This window comes from Typopeltis vanoorti, chromosome 20 (assembly GCF_054136105.1).
Source record: "Typopeltis vanoorti isolate ZY-2024b chromosome 20, IOZ_Tvanoo_1.0, whole genome shotgun sequence".
NCBI lineage: Eukaryota > Metazoa > Arthropoda > Arachnida > Uropygi > Thelyphonidae > Typopeltis > Typopeltis vanoorti.
Genome location: NC_143568.1, coordinates 13,783,961 through 13,801,770, shown reverse-complemented (window position 1 = coordinate 13,801,770; position 17,810 = coordinate 13,783,961). Strand labels below are relative to the sequence as shown.

At 36.0% G+C, this 17,810-nt stretch overlaps 1 protein-coding gene across 2 annotated transcripts in view; it reads right to left on the bottom strand.

The window, feature by feature from the left end:
• The window catches only part of Sec71 (ADP ribosylation factor guanine nucleotide exchange factor Sec71), a 581,865-nt gene that overhangs the window by 173,737 nt on the left and 390,318 nt on the right, over nucleotides 1–17,810 (bottom strand). For both annotated transcript variants that reach the window (XM_090410617.1, XM_090410618.1), the window contains exon 26: nucleotides 2,896–3,068. In XM_090410617.1, the coding sequence (XP_090266743.1) occupies nucleotides 2,896–3,068 (173 nt within the window). The remainder of the gene's footprint in view (nucleotides 1–2,895; nucleotides 3,069–17,810) is intronic.

The window sequence follows — 17,810 nt, the reverse complement described above, 5'->3', positions numbered from 1 at the left end:
GGTGGTTCAATCATGAAAATGAGAACCACTGTACCATGTTACTATCTTTTTCTTGTGTTAGAAGTATTCTGACATAAGAAATTCTTGGCATGTATTCTTGTGTCAGAAGTGGATGAGATTGTTTAAATAAAAACATGTTTAAATACAATTCGACTACACTGTATGAAGAGATGGAGGTGCATAAAATGAAGTTCAACAACTGTTTCAGTTCGTCAATAGGGCCAGATGGAATATCAGCATATGAGCTAAAGGAATGGTCAGTCAAAAAGGCTTGGCCCCTGACATATTTCTATAACATAGGTCTGTTCAAGATCCCACAGGAATGGAAAGAATATATGATAGTTCTGTTCTACAGGGAGAGATGCAAAAACTGATGTCTCTAACTACCAACCTATCAAGTATCTCTGGAGTGGTGGTGAAGATTTTAGAGAAGTTGATAAGAACTTGCATACAGAAATAGGTTGAGAGAGAAGCTATCCTTGGCAAAGAACAGCATGGATTTACTAAAGGAAGGTCATGCTTTTATTTGCTCATATTTGTTGAATAAACTGGATGGCTGACAGATAAGTATCAGGAAAATGGTATACAGTGGGTGTGAACCAGATTTAAGGTGACCAGTGATGTGCCCCACAGAGATCAGTCCTTGGACCATTGTTGTTTAATCTATACATTAATAATATTGGGAAGGACCCATCAGAAGATGTTCAATTATTTACTGATGATGTAAAGATAAGCATGTCAATCAGGGATGCTACTTATACAGGGTGTTCGGGATAAATTTGACAGTTTCGTAAGGAAAAAGAAAATCTTCTTTGTATCTATTAAATTTAATGAATTGACAAAAAAACATTACAGGCAGAGTTAATTACAATACTATCAACAAGATTTACTCAAAATAACCACCATTAGCATCGATCACAGCTTCAATTCTGCTTCGGAACCTCGAACAAGCTGATGCTACAGTCTCCCTGGGAAGGGCCGCAAAAACTGTTTTAATTTTATCCATTAACTGGGCTTTTGTATTACTGGAAGTGCGATTGGTGTCTTTTTCAACTGCGCCCCATACAAAATAATCCATGGGGTTAAGGTCTGGGGAGTTTGGAGGCCAAACATTTGGACTGGTGAAGTCGTAGAAATTTTCAGACAACCATTTTTGACTTTTCCCAGAGGTGTGGCAAGGGGCCGAATCCTGCTGCCATACATACGGCCTACCATTGGCTACCCTTGTTATCCAGGGCTTGACTACAGTTAGCAACTCCACGAACAAAGCCCGAATTCCAATGCCAGGGTTCTTCAACACCTGTTCCTGCAGATTTGCGAGGAATTCTGCTGTACGAACGCAATCAGATCGTCTGCTAGGGATCTTTCTTCTTGCTACATCCTCGTAGTCACCATTGCAAGTGTCTAGTTCATGCCTGATTGTTTTTACTGTATTCAGGGAGCATTGGGCAGCAGTCGTAATATCCTTATTTTGATGGCGGGCACGAATCATCATGATACAAGTTATTCTCTTCCATGATTCAGGTGGGTTCCAGCTATCCATCCTTTCTGACATCTTGTATATGAATGAAGAAGGGTCCAAACTTTTAAATGAAGAGAAGTGTGTGTTAATACATGTAACTTACGGAAAAATATAATTAATTATAAATATGTCAAATTTATCCCGAACACCCTGTATGTAGTGCTTACAGAATGATCTTAATAACTGGAAGAGTGGGCAAACAATAATAGCTATCAATTCAATGTTAGTAAGTGTAAAGTTATGCACTTTGGCATGATGAGATTTTCTATGATATATTATACATATATTATACTGGTGGGATAATATTAGAAGAAACTGATGAAGCTAGGCATCTTGGATTTATGGTGGATAGGAAATTGAAGTTCAAAGGTTACATTGCAAAAACTGCAAATACAATACAGAAGCTAATTGTAATGTTGAAATGAACACTGATATTTCACTACTACTGCATGCAGATTTGGTTACCTAGGTTCTGAGGGGATAAAGAAGCTGTAGAAAGGGTGCAAAGAACAGTGACAAAGTCATTGGGATTATGGAGTGAAGATTACGAAGTGAGATTGAAAGTATGTGGACTGCAGACACTGGTAAACAGAAGGAAGGGGGGGGCTGATATGATAGAGGTCTATTAACTTCTTTAAGGGTGTTATAGATTATTAACTGATGAAAATTTTTGTTACATGGATGGTGGGGAGAGTACAAGAGGGCATCTGTGAAAGTTAACTTTGTGTGCGGTTAAGAAAGTGGTGAGGAGTAGATTTTTCTCTCAGCAGTGAGTGAGTGGAACAATATGCCTATTGAAGTAGTGAGTACGTCCAGTGCGAATGAGTTTAAGAAAAGGTATGACATCTGGTGTAGGTGATCTACAGCCTCTCTATTATTATCAGAGACTCCTTGGAAGCCTCTGATAATAATAATAATAGTTAGTTGGAGAAGGTCAGCGATCTTTTCTAAATGATTCCAACTCCACTCCACAGATCCTCACCCCGACATAAAGAATTTAATTTCTAATGCATGGATTTTCATAGCTGCTATTCATCAATTCTCCTAAGTTTTCTCTAAATGCATGAAGACACATTCAATGACCTGTCACCATCAGAGTTCAGTCTGAAAACCATAATCCCCCACCCCTTCATTGATGTTCTTTGCTACTAAACTGCGAAACAATTTACCCTTTGTGATGATAAAATTCAATCATGATAGTTAACCAAATTTGAAGTCATTAAGTTTTTTTTTTTTATCATTTGACATTCCATAGCATCAATTTAATATGAAATGAACAACCTCTCAATGTTTGGGTCACCATAAAAAAAAAGGGTTAATTATTGTTTATTTTTATTTTTTAATTCTGTATTCAAACATCATTCTGAACTTACTAATAATCTTGCCAGTTGTTTGAAATGCCAATTCAACAATTCCTTCATCTTGATCAGCTGCTGCTAAATGAAAAACACTGAATATGTTCTTCCAACCTGACTTGATGTTGGCTGCCTGGGAATTCACCATCTGAGCAACACAGCGAACCACCATATCCCTTATTGTAGGAGATCTATACAATTAGAAAAAAAATTCCTGTAAAGTACATTTTTACAAATTGCACTGCCATGTTGTATTAAATTTGGCTAATATGTGAATTATAACTTACTTGTGAAAATATATACACTTTTGTGTTATGCAATTACAGACCATACTAGTTTGATGTTTCCCGGTTTATTTAAGACTTGAAGTATAAAAATGAGCCAAGAAAGATAATTATGAACAAGACTGTTAGTACCAGATTAAGATATAAGCCATTTCTTGCCCTGACCCAACTTGAAATAAGTATTCAGTACTTTAAAACTGGAATGCTTGATAATGAAAGTTTCCAATTTTAGAAAGAACTGTTTATGATATAGGTTCTTCCTATTTAAACAGCTTACATATGATACTAAAACAGATACAGTACATTATGTTGAATTTTTTCTTGACAATTATTCATAAGACTATTACACTTTTTTTATATAATCTTTGTCAAGTAGCTTTATTTTATCCTCCTACATGTTTCGCCAATTTTTCTATTGGCATCATCAGGGAATACAAACTAGTAAGCTAAAATGAAGGTTACAGACTAGGTTATAACTGATGGTTCTAATTCATACAAAAAATTGGTATTGTGCGTGTCTCGTTAACGTGATTTATTCGTTATGGTTCATGACGTAATTGTTATGAAAGTTCATTTCCTTGATGTTTAATGATCTGATAAAAGTTTTCCAAATTTCTGGTAAAATTAGACCTTGATTCTTGTTTAGGTTTTCAGTTTTACAGGCGACTGTAGCTGCTTCTTTAAAGGTTCTTGAATGGTAGTTATCTTCTATGTATGGCATAAGGCTCTTATCCCACTCAATGTGATGGTTAGTAGAGGCAAAGTGGCATGAAAAGCCTGAAATGTCTTGTCTGTTATTTCTGACATATCCTATGTGTTCTTTCTTTCTTGTTTCAAAGCTTCTAGAGGTCTGACATGCGTAACTAATACACATGAGCAAGGTATATTATATATTCCAGAGTACTTGTAGAATGGGTGAGGATCTTAAAAATTTCCGAATAGTGTTGTTTGGTTTGAATGCCACTCTGATCTTATGTGGTTTTAAAAGGTTAGCTAATTTTTTGGAAAGGTTGCTGACAAAAGGAATTGTAATTGTACTGATGTATTGGATGTCATCACGTTGTCGATGTGGTATATCAGTAAAGAGAATCTTGTTGTAGAGTCTTTTTGGGTAACCATTTAAAGAAAGTTCTCTGGATATTGTGGTTAATTCCGTTACTAGGTCATCCTTGTCTGTCGTATACTGTATAGCTCTTTTCTTGAGACACTATGGATAATGCTAAGTTTCTGAGCTATGTGATGAGCTGAGTTGAAATGGAGGTAATCCAGTATTTGTAGGTTTTCTGTATACAGATAGGTTGATACTATTATTGGTTTGTTTGTTTATTAAAATGTCAAGGAATGGCAGTTTTTTATCTTTTTCCATTTCTAATGTGAATTTGATGGTATTGTGGAAACTATTGATTTGGTTGAGGTAATTCATTAGTTCTTCTTTCGTATGATCCCAAATGATAAAGATGTCATCTACATATCTGTACCAAATTTTCGGTTTTGGAATGATCTGGGTTAAGATTTTTTTCTCTAGATCTTCCATGAATAAGTCAGCACAAGAAGGTGAGAGGGGGCTACCCATAGCTAATCCAGTGAGTTGTTTGTAGATTGTTTTTTTGCCAAATAAAATAGAAGTTAAACAGTGATTGAACAAAGTAGTGATGTTTCTTGGGAACAAGTTGTCTAAGATGTTGATGACTTCAACCACTGGAATGTTGAAACAGAGATGTAATGTCCAGGCTTGCTAGTATATCCTCTTCAAAAATAGGGATGTTTTTTATTTTATCTATAAAATGTTTTGAGTTTTTAATATAAGTATCCGAGACGTGAATGTGTTGTTGTAAAATCTTCGCAAGATACTTGGACAAGATAATATAATAAATTTAGTTTAATCCTTTATCCAAGTGTGAGTAAACAAAGTTTGCGCCTGAAAGTATCTTCAGGACTGGGGTAAGGTGGTACAACACCAGGGCAGATACTGAGATAGGAGTATTGGTAGCTTGCCCCACCTTTGCAAGGAGTGCTGTAAAACTGAAAACCTAAACAAGAATCAAGGTCTAATTTTACCAGAAATTTGGAAAACTTTTATCAGATCATTAAACATCAAAGAAATGAACTTTCATAACAATTACGTCATGAACCATAACGAATAAATCACGTTAACGAGGCACGCACATTGTCACGCACAATACCAATTTTTTGCATGAATTAGAACCATCAGTTATAACCTAGTCTGTAACCTTCATTTTAGCTTACTAGTTTGTATTCCCTAAGGATGCCAATAGAAAAATTGGCGAAACATGTAGGAGGATAAAATAAAGCTACTTGACAAAGATCATATAAAAAAAGTGTAATAGATACAGTACATGTTTCAGAATTTGAAAACATTGTTCTGCATTAATCAGAGTTCCCAGAGATAGCATAATAACATTTTGAATTTAAAAAAAATTTGACATAGCATGGATTCTAGTCTGAAAAGTATCTGGAGAAATATGAAACTAATCCTGTAGCAATAATATTTCTTAGCCATCCAGCGATGAGACTTGTAGTTGTCATACATTACACACACACTACTCCATATTCATACTGTAATCACTAGGAGATTTTTAAATGAAGTGAAATATGACATGCACTGGGAAGTTGGGTGGCCAAGTTCCCAGTTCATATATTTCATACTCATATTCATGGAATTTCTTATTTAAAAACAAGTACATTACCATCTTGAAACTGAGAATTGTCTCTCCATAATTATTGACACACTACTGTGTTAGAAAAATTACTTTAATTATATTAAATTATAGTTCAATGGTTTGATCTTTATATTAACGTCGTATTCGGCAATATAACTGCTTTGGTCAACCACTGACCTCTGGTGACCCCCCCCCCCCCATACACACACCAGATTACCAGATTCATTAAATAGAAATCCATAATTACACTGGTAAGACATCACTTTTTTTTTTTTGCTCCCACCCACGAAAGATTATTTGCGAAACTATAGTACATTTGGCACAATGGGTGGGCTAAGGATTTTTTTTATTTTTTTTTTTATCAATTTTATATTTCTTTTTGTATTTTTAATTTATTCTTTACGTGTGTAGAGGCTTAAGTGCTGTGAGGACATCATGTTGGAGGCTTAATGGATTTTTTACAACACTCAAAAAGAATTAAAATAGAATTTAATACTTCCTATATTTCGTCCTAGTCACTAGGACATCTACAGGGATTACAAAAACAATTAATGTAACATATACACAAATAACAAACAATACTAAGCCCAACCACGTGGGTGACACTAAAGTCCTATCTAGGTAGAGCGCCCTCTAAGGGCAGTAGTAGGTGGCCTGGAATGTAAGGTGGGAACTCTGGTGATGAGTGTTTCCCAAATCTTCGGAAGCTTAATGCAACCGTATTTATTGAGATTTGGTTGGTTTTTGAGAGCTGCTGCTGCTTCTAAGAAAAGTCTCTCTTTCTTGAATTTGCTGTGGTGGAGTATGGTGGTTTTCTTCCATGATACTCTGTGGGTGGTGTCCAAAACATGGTCAGCCAAGCCTGAATGGCCATAGTTGTGTTTGAAGATGTAAGACTTGTGTTCCTCTAGACGGATGGATGCTGATCTGCCTGTCTGTCCAAAGTACGCCAGCTTACAGGAACAGGGTACTTTGTAAACTCCAGGCAGAGAGAGAGGAGGGAGCTGATCTTTTGTAGAACGGATAAGGGTAGCAAGTTTGCAGTGGGGCTTATATGCTGTGTGCAGGTTGTACTGTTTTAGTATCTTGGCTATTTTTTCGGATGTGCCACGGATGTAGGGTATGGTGATGGCATTTTTAAATTCTTGTTGACGAGAAGGATGGGGAATGGGGGAGGAGTTTATTATTATTATTTTTATTTATTTATTTATTTTATTTTTTATTTTTTTTGATACTGTGATCGCTGTAGCCATTGGAGAGGATAATTTATTCTTTATACCCACGGTGGAATTTGAACATGTAGCCTGTTGGTTGGAAAGCGGATATGCTAACTAATTACCAATTTTCACACAGCAAAAAGTTAGAAATACAACTCAGAGGATAATTGCCATGTTGATGCGAATCTTGACATGTAAGGATAAGAAGTTATTTTGCCTCTTTATAAGGTCTTGATAAGACCACACCTGGATTACTATATGCAGATTTGGTCTCCCAGATTCCAAGGCGATATAAAGAAGATGTGGAAATGGAAAGAAGAGTTAGTAGCTAATATATCTGATGGGGAAATTTGAATGTTTATCTACAAAATGCATTGTGTTTTTCAAGTACAAGTTTGTATGTCTGATATCATTGATAAGTGTTAAGAAAGAAGATATGTCGGGAACTTCTGCCATCAGCTATTAAATGTAGTAGGATGTCTGTCTTATGAAATTTAAGAATGCCATATAATCTTGGAGTGATTGGTTTGGATTTCATTTGTTTTTTTAGGTCTTTCATAAATTAAAATTGCTGAAGATCATATCATAAGTTTTTATATGTGAAAAGCAAGTGGGATCATGGTCCATTTCTGAATATGTGGAAGAGTCTGATAACATGGAGATGATCTTGGTGTTATAGTCAGCACTATTTAAAACATCTCAAATTATTTCATCACTATTACATAAACTTTTCAAAGCATCTTTCTCTAAATCTGTGAAATTATTTTATGGCATGTGACAGTTTATTAAAACTAAAGCTAAGGAATCTTGTGGATAATGCCTCTTCATGAGATGATAGAAATTTAGTAGCTTTTTCAATACTGGTCTCATGACCAGTGATGATATACAATTTCAGAATGTGTCTTGGAGTGATGATGGCATAATTAAAGTCCTTGTTTAGAACTGAAGCTTCTATATTATTAAGATTATAGTTTGAAAAATGTAATATAAATTTATTAGAATTCAGAAAGATTCCATTTTTGTGAACTGTATTGCATAGATGCTTGAATTTTTCTGACAATCTATATCTGCAATCTTTGGCTATTCTTGAGACTTTCTTTGAATGCATGCTATCTTGATACTGGAGATATTAAAACTATATCAGACTTATTCTCAAATGAACACAAAAAAAAATAAAAAAATAAAAAAATAATAAATTGGGGTTCATATTAAAAAAGCATCAGGGGTGGCCAACCTTTTATCGTTCCATGTGCCAAATATACAAAAAAACAAACAAAAAACTATCAATTGCAAATTGATTGACAAAAACCTGCAATACACTACTTTTGCTAATGTTCGGCACCTCAGGATCAAACAAGAGAATGTGCAAAAGATATGCACAACACAGTAAAATCGCTAAAAATAATTACTAAGTTTTAGCTCTTTTTTACTACAAATTGTTTTTGGTTAATACTTTTTGCATAAATAGGCTTATCTTTTTATTATTATCACTGGGGTCCAATGTGCCACTTTTGGTGCATGCACTAGGTTGGCCATCCCTAACTTACATTGTACTCTGGCTAATTCAATATGGATGTGTGGATGTTAAGCTATTAGGTGTTAAATGATTTTTTGTTTTTCAACATTACCCACTGCCATTGGAGACTTCAACTGACATGAAAAATGCACTTTGGGACTTTTAGAATAAAGTTCACATATCTGTAAACCCATCCACATTACTAATGTGGTTCACACACTTCTTTATTTGCATTACATAAATTGTTTGGTTTCTGGACCCAATGAATGCATTTTAAATAGGTGTTACCACTTACTTTCTGCATGAAACTTTGAAAGAGAATGTTACAATTTATTTAGTTAGATACTGCATCTGGTGCTACACTAAAATTTAGTTTTGCTTACATGCAAGCAATATAGTGTTTATGGGAGGGGAAATGTTTTTTCATTATGCAGGGAGATTTTCATTTATCTTCAGAAAGAATAGATGTAGTGAGTAAAAAAAAAAAAAAAAAACACCTATTCCTAAATAAAAATGAATCCTTCTGTTTTGATATGATAGAAGAGATGCTAAAAAATATATCATGATGAAGTCAGAATTCCCAAACAGGTGGGTAATTCTGAACTAAAATCATCGTTTATATTTAGAAAGTAGTTGCTCATCCGATGAACTAATTTTAAAAAAATGAGGAAAAACAGAAATAATAAATACACATAAAAATCATATTACTTAATCAACATTATTAGTTCAGTGGATAAGCTCCTCTATATAGCAATTTACTAAGCTGCCAATGTATGCTGGTAGCGTAGTAAATTAGAACCCAAAAAGGAGAGGGCAAACAGATCTATTGCCCTCTCCTTTTTTTTTTAAATATATATTATGCCCATCATAAATGTGAACATGCATGTCTAGAGGTGATAAGATCACAAGTAATTTGCTATACACCCCAGCAACTTATTAGACACATATAATAACATAACAGTAAATTAATAATTCATTTTCCCTTAATTTTTTATTTATTCATGTGGGGTTTTCTCCATTTTTCCTCCATCATCCCTTAGGACTGGTTGAGCCCTCCTAAATAAGGGATTAAGTATGTATTTTATAAATGCAGTTCCGTGTGTGTTCACGGGCCAGTTTGCCTGTTCTGAGGGACGAAAAACCAGAGTTTCTTGGCGAAAAAATCCTCTACCTCTGTATGAGGTCAGCTAACTCACCTTTCGTCAAAAGAGACCAGATAAAAATTCTTCACGTCATGGAGGAAAACTGAACCCAGGTCTTTCTGACCAAAGGACTTCGTCTATACTGACTGAGCTATGGAGGTTCATTTGCATCTAATGAAAGTATTTCTATTTATGCCTGTTCTTTCTCTCCCATATATCTGGCAATCATTGCATTGGTTTTCATATGTACACCTTTCTAGTAACTTAAATATGCCAATTAAATATAGAATTATCCTTAATTATTGGTTTCTAATATATTGTGAAACAAACAGTTTCCTCCCCACCTATGCAAATGTGTTCTAATTGAATAATGTAGTGTACTTGCCAAACTGAAGAACCCATCATGATATGTAGTATATCCATACACAAACAGAAAGTACAAGAACAAATCTCATTGTCTTGCTGTCAGGTCAAGGTCAGTTCAAGAAGTTTCTTCTTGCCCAAACATGAATGTGTTAATAATGATAGTGAGACACAGAGAGATACTAGTGATCAAAGAGCAAAGATAGGAAAAATGACATGTGACAATCTGAGCAAGTATGTGAGAAGATATAAAAGAGATGCTGGAAACAGATTTCAGAGAGAAAAGAATGTGGGCCTGATGACATAGTATGCTAGAAGCAAGTTGAGTAAAAGGGACAAGATTGCAAAATATGCAAGTCGAGCCGGAGGAATGGTTTGTAATATGATGTCGCATAGAGTGAATTTCTGATGGATGAAAGAACTTATGAGAAGTACTTGAATGAATGCGGTGTTAGGCATCCGGAGAAAGTTGTTCAGTGGTAGTCTTCAAATGCAGTCAGGAAAACTTGGAGTTTTCTTTTCTCTCTTTTTTTGGGGGGGGGGGGGGGGGGGAGAGAAACCTCAAGTGTGTGTGTGTGCACGCGCGCAGGGCCATTTTAAGGTAATGGTAAACTCGGCGGCCCCGCTCTTTAGGGGACCCCATTCTCTTATTTTTTTAAATAGAGAAGCCAAACAAATTTTCAGTGTGCAACATGGGCCAGCTAAAATATTACATAACCCTAATATAACTCGATGCAAAGTATTTTATGAAAATGCTATGAGGAAAGAAGTTAGAATTATGTTATCTATCACATTAGGAAATGTGAAAGGGGCCTCACATTTCTCTTCCTGTCAGGGAGCCCAAGAAGGTGTTGATTCAGCCCTGTGTTTGTGTGAACCACAGAAGCAAATATAAGAATGATTAAAAAAAATACAGAATGTAATCTTGCAGATCGCACAATTGAATGGGATAATCAATACAAAATGAAAGGTTAGCTGCTATAGATCCAAAGGGACAAGAGAAGAGAAAGAAATGCTTCTCCTTCACCTTTATCCTGCAGGGAACACTAATCTCAATTCTATTCTCAATGTAAATCTTGATATATTCAGCTCTGCAAATTTCTCCCTATCCACCATCATACCATACATTTGATAGAAGACACTAAAGTTTTTTTTTTTTTTTTTTTTTTTTGGAAGGGGGGGGGGGAGAAGAAACAAACTACAACAATGTATGCGTACATGTGCAGGAACCAATGAGGTGAGTATGAAAATGATTAAAAAAAAAAATGGCCTGGCTGACCATGTCTTGGATACAACCCACAGGATCTCATGGAAAAAAACCACCATGCTCCACCACAGCAGTTCTAAGAAATCAACCAAATCTTAATAAATATGGCTGCATTAAGCTTCCTAAGATTTGGGAAACACTTATCATCAGAGATCCCACCTTACATTCCAAGCCACCTACAACTGCCTTAGAGGGCACTCCACCTAGATAGGACTTTAGTGTCACCCACGTGGTTAGGCTTAGTATTGTGTGGTATTTGTGTTTATGTTACATTAGTTTTATTGTAATCCTTGAAGATGTCTCAGTGACTGAGATGAAATATAGGATGTATTAAATTCTGTTTTAATTCTTTCTGAGTGCTGTATACAATCCATTAAGCCTCCAACATGAAGTTCTACTACAGGTATTGAGAGGGTTTGCAAGGGAGGATGTGGATGGCATGCACTGGCACATTAACACAAAGTATAAAAGAAAGAATAAGTATTTACTATGGGGAACTTGTATGAGACCTAACACAGAGAGTAAGGGAAATTAAATTATAAAGGGAGGAATGGTGTGAATGTGACTGTAAGAATGACAATGTTATATAACTGTGTTAATGATGGGAATGGGCTTTGTCACAGAAATGTTGATGAGGAGAGAACAATTTCGGGTTTGTATTCATCCGGTTTGGACCCATCATATGTGTGCAAAGATGTCTACATGTATAAGGCATTAGAGAAGAACGGAGAACTGCAATTTGTCTAACTGTGTCAGGAAGCCTGCAGACAAGACAATACAAAAGAACAAATAGGTAGATTATTATGTCTGTACACGAATGCTAGAAGTATCAGAAACAAAGGGATAATAGAGTTTGTTGCCTTAGTCAATATGTTGCAACCTCAGACTATAGGTATTAGTGAGACCTGGCTATGAGAATCAGACCTACAAACTAGTATCGAGTGTCAAGGGTACAGTATGTTTAGGAAGGATAGAGAGGACAGAAGAGGAGGCAGGGTGCTGTTAATGATATCGGATGACTTGAATCCAGTTAGAGTTGAGAACTTTGATTGTAGTACTGCTACTAACAATATTTCATGTGGCAGTTAGTTTAAAGCCATCTGGTGTGAGGTGGAATCTAACACGATCAATTACATAGTGGGGTGTGTTGCAGACCTGGTGGAGCAATTGCTAGTGATGAAGAAATGCATCACTAAATAGAAAAGATGAGCACGAAAAGAGTAATCATAATGGGAGACTTTAATTATCCAAATATTGATTGGGAAGCATGACTATTAAATTATTTCAGGAAATTACAATGTATAGTAAATATTAATTAAAAGAAAACTTTAATCAATACTTCCTATATTTCGGCAATGTTACATTGCCATCTTCATGGGAATAAAACTATGATGTGTGCATGCAGGCACTAACAATGAGCAAATGAGACCAAAGAGAGTAACTAACGTTGCTCCTATAGTCCTAAAGGTGACCCCAAGCAGGCTAAATTAGGTTGTATTTTCTGTTGGGCTAATGTTCTCATGATGCAAGCTTCCCAAATTTGGGGCAGTCTCATGCACTCAAATTTGTTGAGGTTTGGGAAGATTTTTTAGAGATGAGGCTGATTCCATGAACAATCTTTCGTAAAAACTTCCCAAACCGCAACAAATTTGGGTGCATGAGACTGCCCCAAATTTGGGAAGCTTGCATCATGAGAACATCAGCCCAACAGCCAAGATAACTCAATTTAGCCTGCTAGAGGGCACCTTTAGGCTCTAGGAACAACATTGATTACTCTCTTCGGCCTCATTTGCGAGTTGTTAGTGCCTGCGTGCACATATCAGTTTTATGTTCTCATGAAGACAGTAATATAACATTGCAGAAATATAGGAAGAACTGATTAAAGTTTTCTTTTAATTAATATTTAGTATACATTGTAATTTTCTGAAATAATTTAATAGTCACGTGTTACCAACATATAAGCATATCTAAAAAAATGATTGGGTAGAAGTAGAATCTCATGAGAAGAATGAAAATGCATTTACTGAGCTGTTGCAGGACAACTACCTCAAGCAACATGTGACAGAAGGAACTCGAGCCCAAAGAGCGTTAGATTTGATTATAGTGTCAGAGGGCATTCCAGTTAAAGATGTAACCATTCTGCTTCCGGTTGGTGACAGTGATCATGCGGTACTCACTTGGGAAGTGACTAAGTTTATGAATGTTCCATTCAGAAAATGTTACATGCTGAAATACAAAGCAGGAAATTATAACCAACTGAGGAGTATACTGTATTCAGTGAAACGGAATCAGTTGCTGGGTGGAAAAAATATCGACAGTGCATGGGAAGCATTTAAACAACACTTGAATGATGCGATATCAGAATGTGTCCTGAGAGCTCGAAGAAAAAATACAGTAGGAGTCAAATGGATGTGTAATCTTATTAAGCAAGAGATTCATAAGAAAAGGATGATGTGGAAGGAATACTGTGTGCATAAGGATGAAGTCCATTATGAACGTTATAAGCAGCAGGCTAGAACAGTCACAACTGTTGTATAGAAAGCAAAGTCTAAGTATGAAAAGAAACTGGCTATGCGTAAATATTTCGTCCTAGGTATCTTAAGACATCATCAGTACAGTAGAACAATACTAGGAATGACACAAAGGATAGGGCGCGTAAGTACAATGGAATCCAAATTGTGTGCAGTGGCGCGTTGTGGCCTGAACTTAAATTAAATTAAATTAAATTGAATTAAATTAATTTAATTATTTTTAACAATTTTGTATGACAATTTCCCATAATTTAGGGATGGCAAGAACATCATTGCAGTTTAGATTTGGTCTCTGACGTATCTCTTCAGCACTTTCTTTATATAAGTGTTCATAGTTATATGAAGGTCTGTGTAGCAGTTTTGTCTTTTCCCAGTGGATCTTGTGGTTTGGGTTTTCTACTCCGTGATGAGCAAGGCTTGATTTTTGCGGTTTGATGAGGCGGATATGGTCTTGATGTTCCGAAATGCATTTAAAAAATGATCTGCCTGTCTATCCATAATAAGAGAGTTTACAAGAGCACGGAACCTCATATACACCAGGTAGTAGCATAGGTGAAAATATGTCTTTAGGCGAAGGTAGCAAGTTGTAGATCTGGTCGATGGGTTTGTAGGTGGCAGTAAGATTGTATTTCTTCATAATTTTTGAGAGCCATTCGGAGATGCCTTTGATATAAGGTATGGGAATCATATAGGCTTGCTAGGTTGATGTGTGGAGAAATTGCTGATGATTTTTTGAGTTGTTTTGAGAATGTATCCATTTAGAGTGACTGTGTTTTTGATTATTTCCAATTCTTGTTTTAGAGAATCCTCGGAGGAGCAAAATCTGTGTGCTCTGGTTACCAATGATTTAATGATGCCAAATTTTTGAGAGGGATGAATGAGCAGAAGTATGGTGAATGTAGTGACCTGAAAATGTCGGCTTGTGATAGACAGAGGTGGAGATGGAACCATCTTCTTTTCTTTGGATGTGTAAATCCAGAAAGGGGATGCCCTGTGGGGATTCTTTTTCTAATGTAAATTTAATGCATGGATGAAGAGGGTTGATTTTATCTAAAAACTGAAGTAGCTCTTGTTCAGAATGACTCCAGACTGCGAAGATATCGATATATCGAAGCCAGAGTTTTGGTTTGGGTTTAAATGCAAAACTTTTTTCTTCAAGATGTTCTATAAACAGGTCTGCCAAGTTGGGTGACAAGGGGGAACCCCATTGCTGTTCCCTCCTCTTGCTTGTAGATTTTTCCTTTCCATGTGAAGTAACCAGAAGTGATAACAAATTTGAAAAGTTGAACAATATCAGACGGAAATTTTTGATTTGACAGGTCTACAGTTTCTTTATGGGGGATATTGGTGAAGAGAGAGACGATGGTGAAGCTAATTTAGTATGTTAGTCTTCAGCAGTTGAAAGTCTTTTATTTTGGTATGAAATTCTGTGGAATTTTTTATTGAAGAGGTCGAATGGCCTATGTGGGGATAGAGAAGGTTGGATAAGAATTTTGATAACTTGTAAGTCAGGCTGCTAATTAAATCAACGACAGGTTTAAGTGGGACGTTGTTCTTGTGAAGCTTGGGTAAACCGTATATTCCCGGAGGTCTGTGCATGGGATGTCTTGAGTTTTTTTAAGTTTCTTTATCTAACAACTTTGTTTCATCGAGTAACTTGTTCAGTTTCTTCAGCTGTCTTTTTGCAGTATAATAGTCAAGTTTTGCATAAGTATTTTAAGTCTCGGAGTAATAGATTCATTTTTCGGTCATATGAAACAGTACCAAGAACCACTGTGGTATTTCCTTTGTCGGCTCTGGTGATGATTAGGTTTTTATTATGTTTTAAGGAGGTAAGAGCCTTCAATTCTGAAGGTGGAATGTTTAAGACTTAAGTTGAAGGTTTAGCATCGAAAATTATTTTTGCTATTTCCAAACTTTGTTTGGAAATAGCAAAAATAATTCAATACTGGGAAGGTGGCTGATGTTTCTTTCAATGTTGTGTATGAAATCCTGATATGGGAACATTTAGTGGGAATGGCAAATTATGGCCTCTTGCTAGAACATTTAATTCATCTTCTGTTAGTGGGCAGTTAGATAAGTTAACCACCCATTTTTCGGTCAGTAATTTATTGATATTTTTCTTAGATCGATTTAACAGATTAAGGTATTTTTTCTGTAGGTTAATATTGCTTTTATCGAAAGCTTTGATCCCTGAGTTTATTGAGACACTAATAATCACTTGCAGCAACTCTAGATTTAGAGTGTTTGACAATATGAAATATGAAAGAATAACTCTTCTAAATCCAGATGGCATGAGGGTTACAGATGCAGAAGAGGTTGTTCAGTTAATGAGTGCCCATTTTGTTAAAAGCTACCAACCTGGTGTATGCAACATTGAACTCACTGTTACCTCTTCACTAGATGAAGAAATGCAAGTGTATGAGGATGAGGTATTAGAGCTATTGCACAAATTGAATAAGAATTCAGCAATAGGGACTGATGGGATATCAGCAAGTGTGCTAAAAGAGTGTTCAGCTGAACTGGCCATTCCTTTGATCAGGCTTTTAATGAGTCTCAGAACAGGGAAGATTCCACAGGAATGGAAGGAACGAATGGTAATTCCATTGCACAAGGATGGTGAATAGACCAATGTATCCAACTATCGACCAATCAATATCTCATGTGTGGTGGTGAAAATTTTGGAAAAGCTGGTTAGGGTTCGCAATCAGAAATGGGTTGATAGTCAATCTCTACCTTTGCAATGAACAACATGTTTTAGTCAACAAGGTCATGTTTTAGGAACTTGCTCACATTCTATAACATTCCCTTTGTCTAGTTCCATTGAACTAGACAAGGGGAATGGATACACCATGATACTTTTGGAATTTGCTAAGGCTTTTGACAGAATACAGCACGGTAGACTGTTGCATAAATTGGAGAATATGGGTTTGGGTTATAGAATATTAGCATGGATAAGAGGATGGCTGACTGACAGACATAAAAAAAAAGTGGTATACGGAGATGTGAATCTGCAAGATTTAAGGTAATCAGTGGTGTATCACAAGGATCAGTCCTTGGACCACTGTACATTATTCAATCTGTACATTAATGACACTGGGAAAGATTTGACATGCGACATACAACTATTTATTGATGATGCAAAGATAAGTAGAGTAATCAGCAATGCTGCTGATATGCAGTACTTGCAGAATGATTTGAAGAGGTGAAATTGTGGGCATAGGAAAATGGATGTCAGTAAATGTAAAAGGTGCACTTTAGCATGATTAGATATTCAATGTCATATTATATTAGAAGAAACTGATCAGGTTAGGGATCTTGGAGTGTTAGTAGACAGGAAATTGAAATTTAGGGGATATGTAGCAAAGATTGCAAATACAACTTACAAGATAACTGTAATGCTGAAACGAATGTTCACATGTAAAGATAAGGATATCATTTTGCTCTTTACGAGGCTTTGATAAGACCGCACTTGGACCATTGTGCACAGGCCTGGTCTCCTGGTTTTCATTGTAATTCTGATATGTTGGAGAGAGTACAAAGAAGAGTGTTAAAAATGATATCAGGATTGTGAAATACTGATTTTGAAGACAGATTGAGAATTTGTAGACTGTAGACACTAGCAAACAGGAGAAAGAGAGGAGATATGCTTGAGAGTTACAAACTTCTGAAAGAATCATATAGGATTTCAACTGATGAAATTTTTTAATTTATGGAGAGTGGGGAAAAGACGAGAGGGCATCCTTGGAAGCTGAGAATGAAGGCTGCTAAGTGGGTGAGGGCTAGATTTTTCTCTCAGAGAGTGGTGAATAATTGGAATGGATTGCCATTGCATGTTATGAGCGCAAGCTGTGTGAATGAATTCAAGAATAAGTATGATAGCTGGTGTGTGTCGTAGGTGGCCTCCCTCGATGAGTCTCTGATTCCCTGGA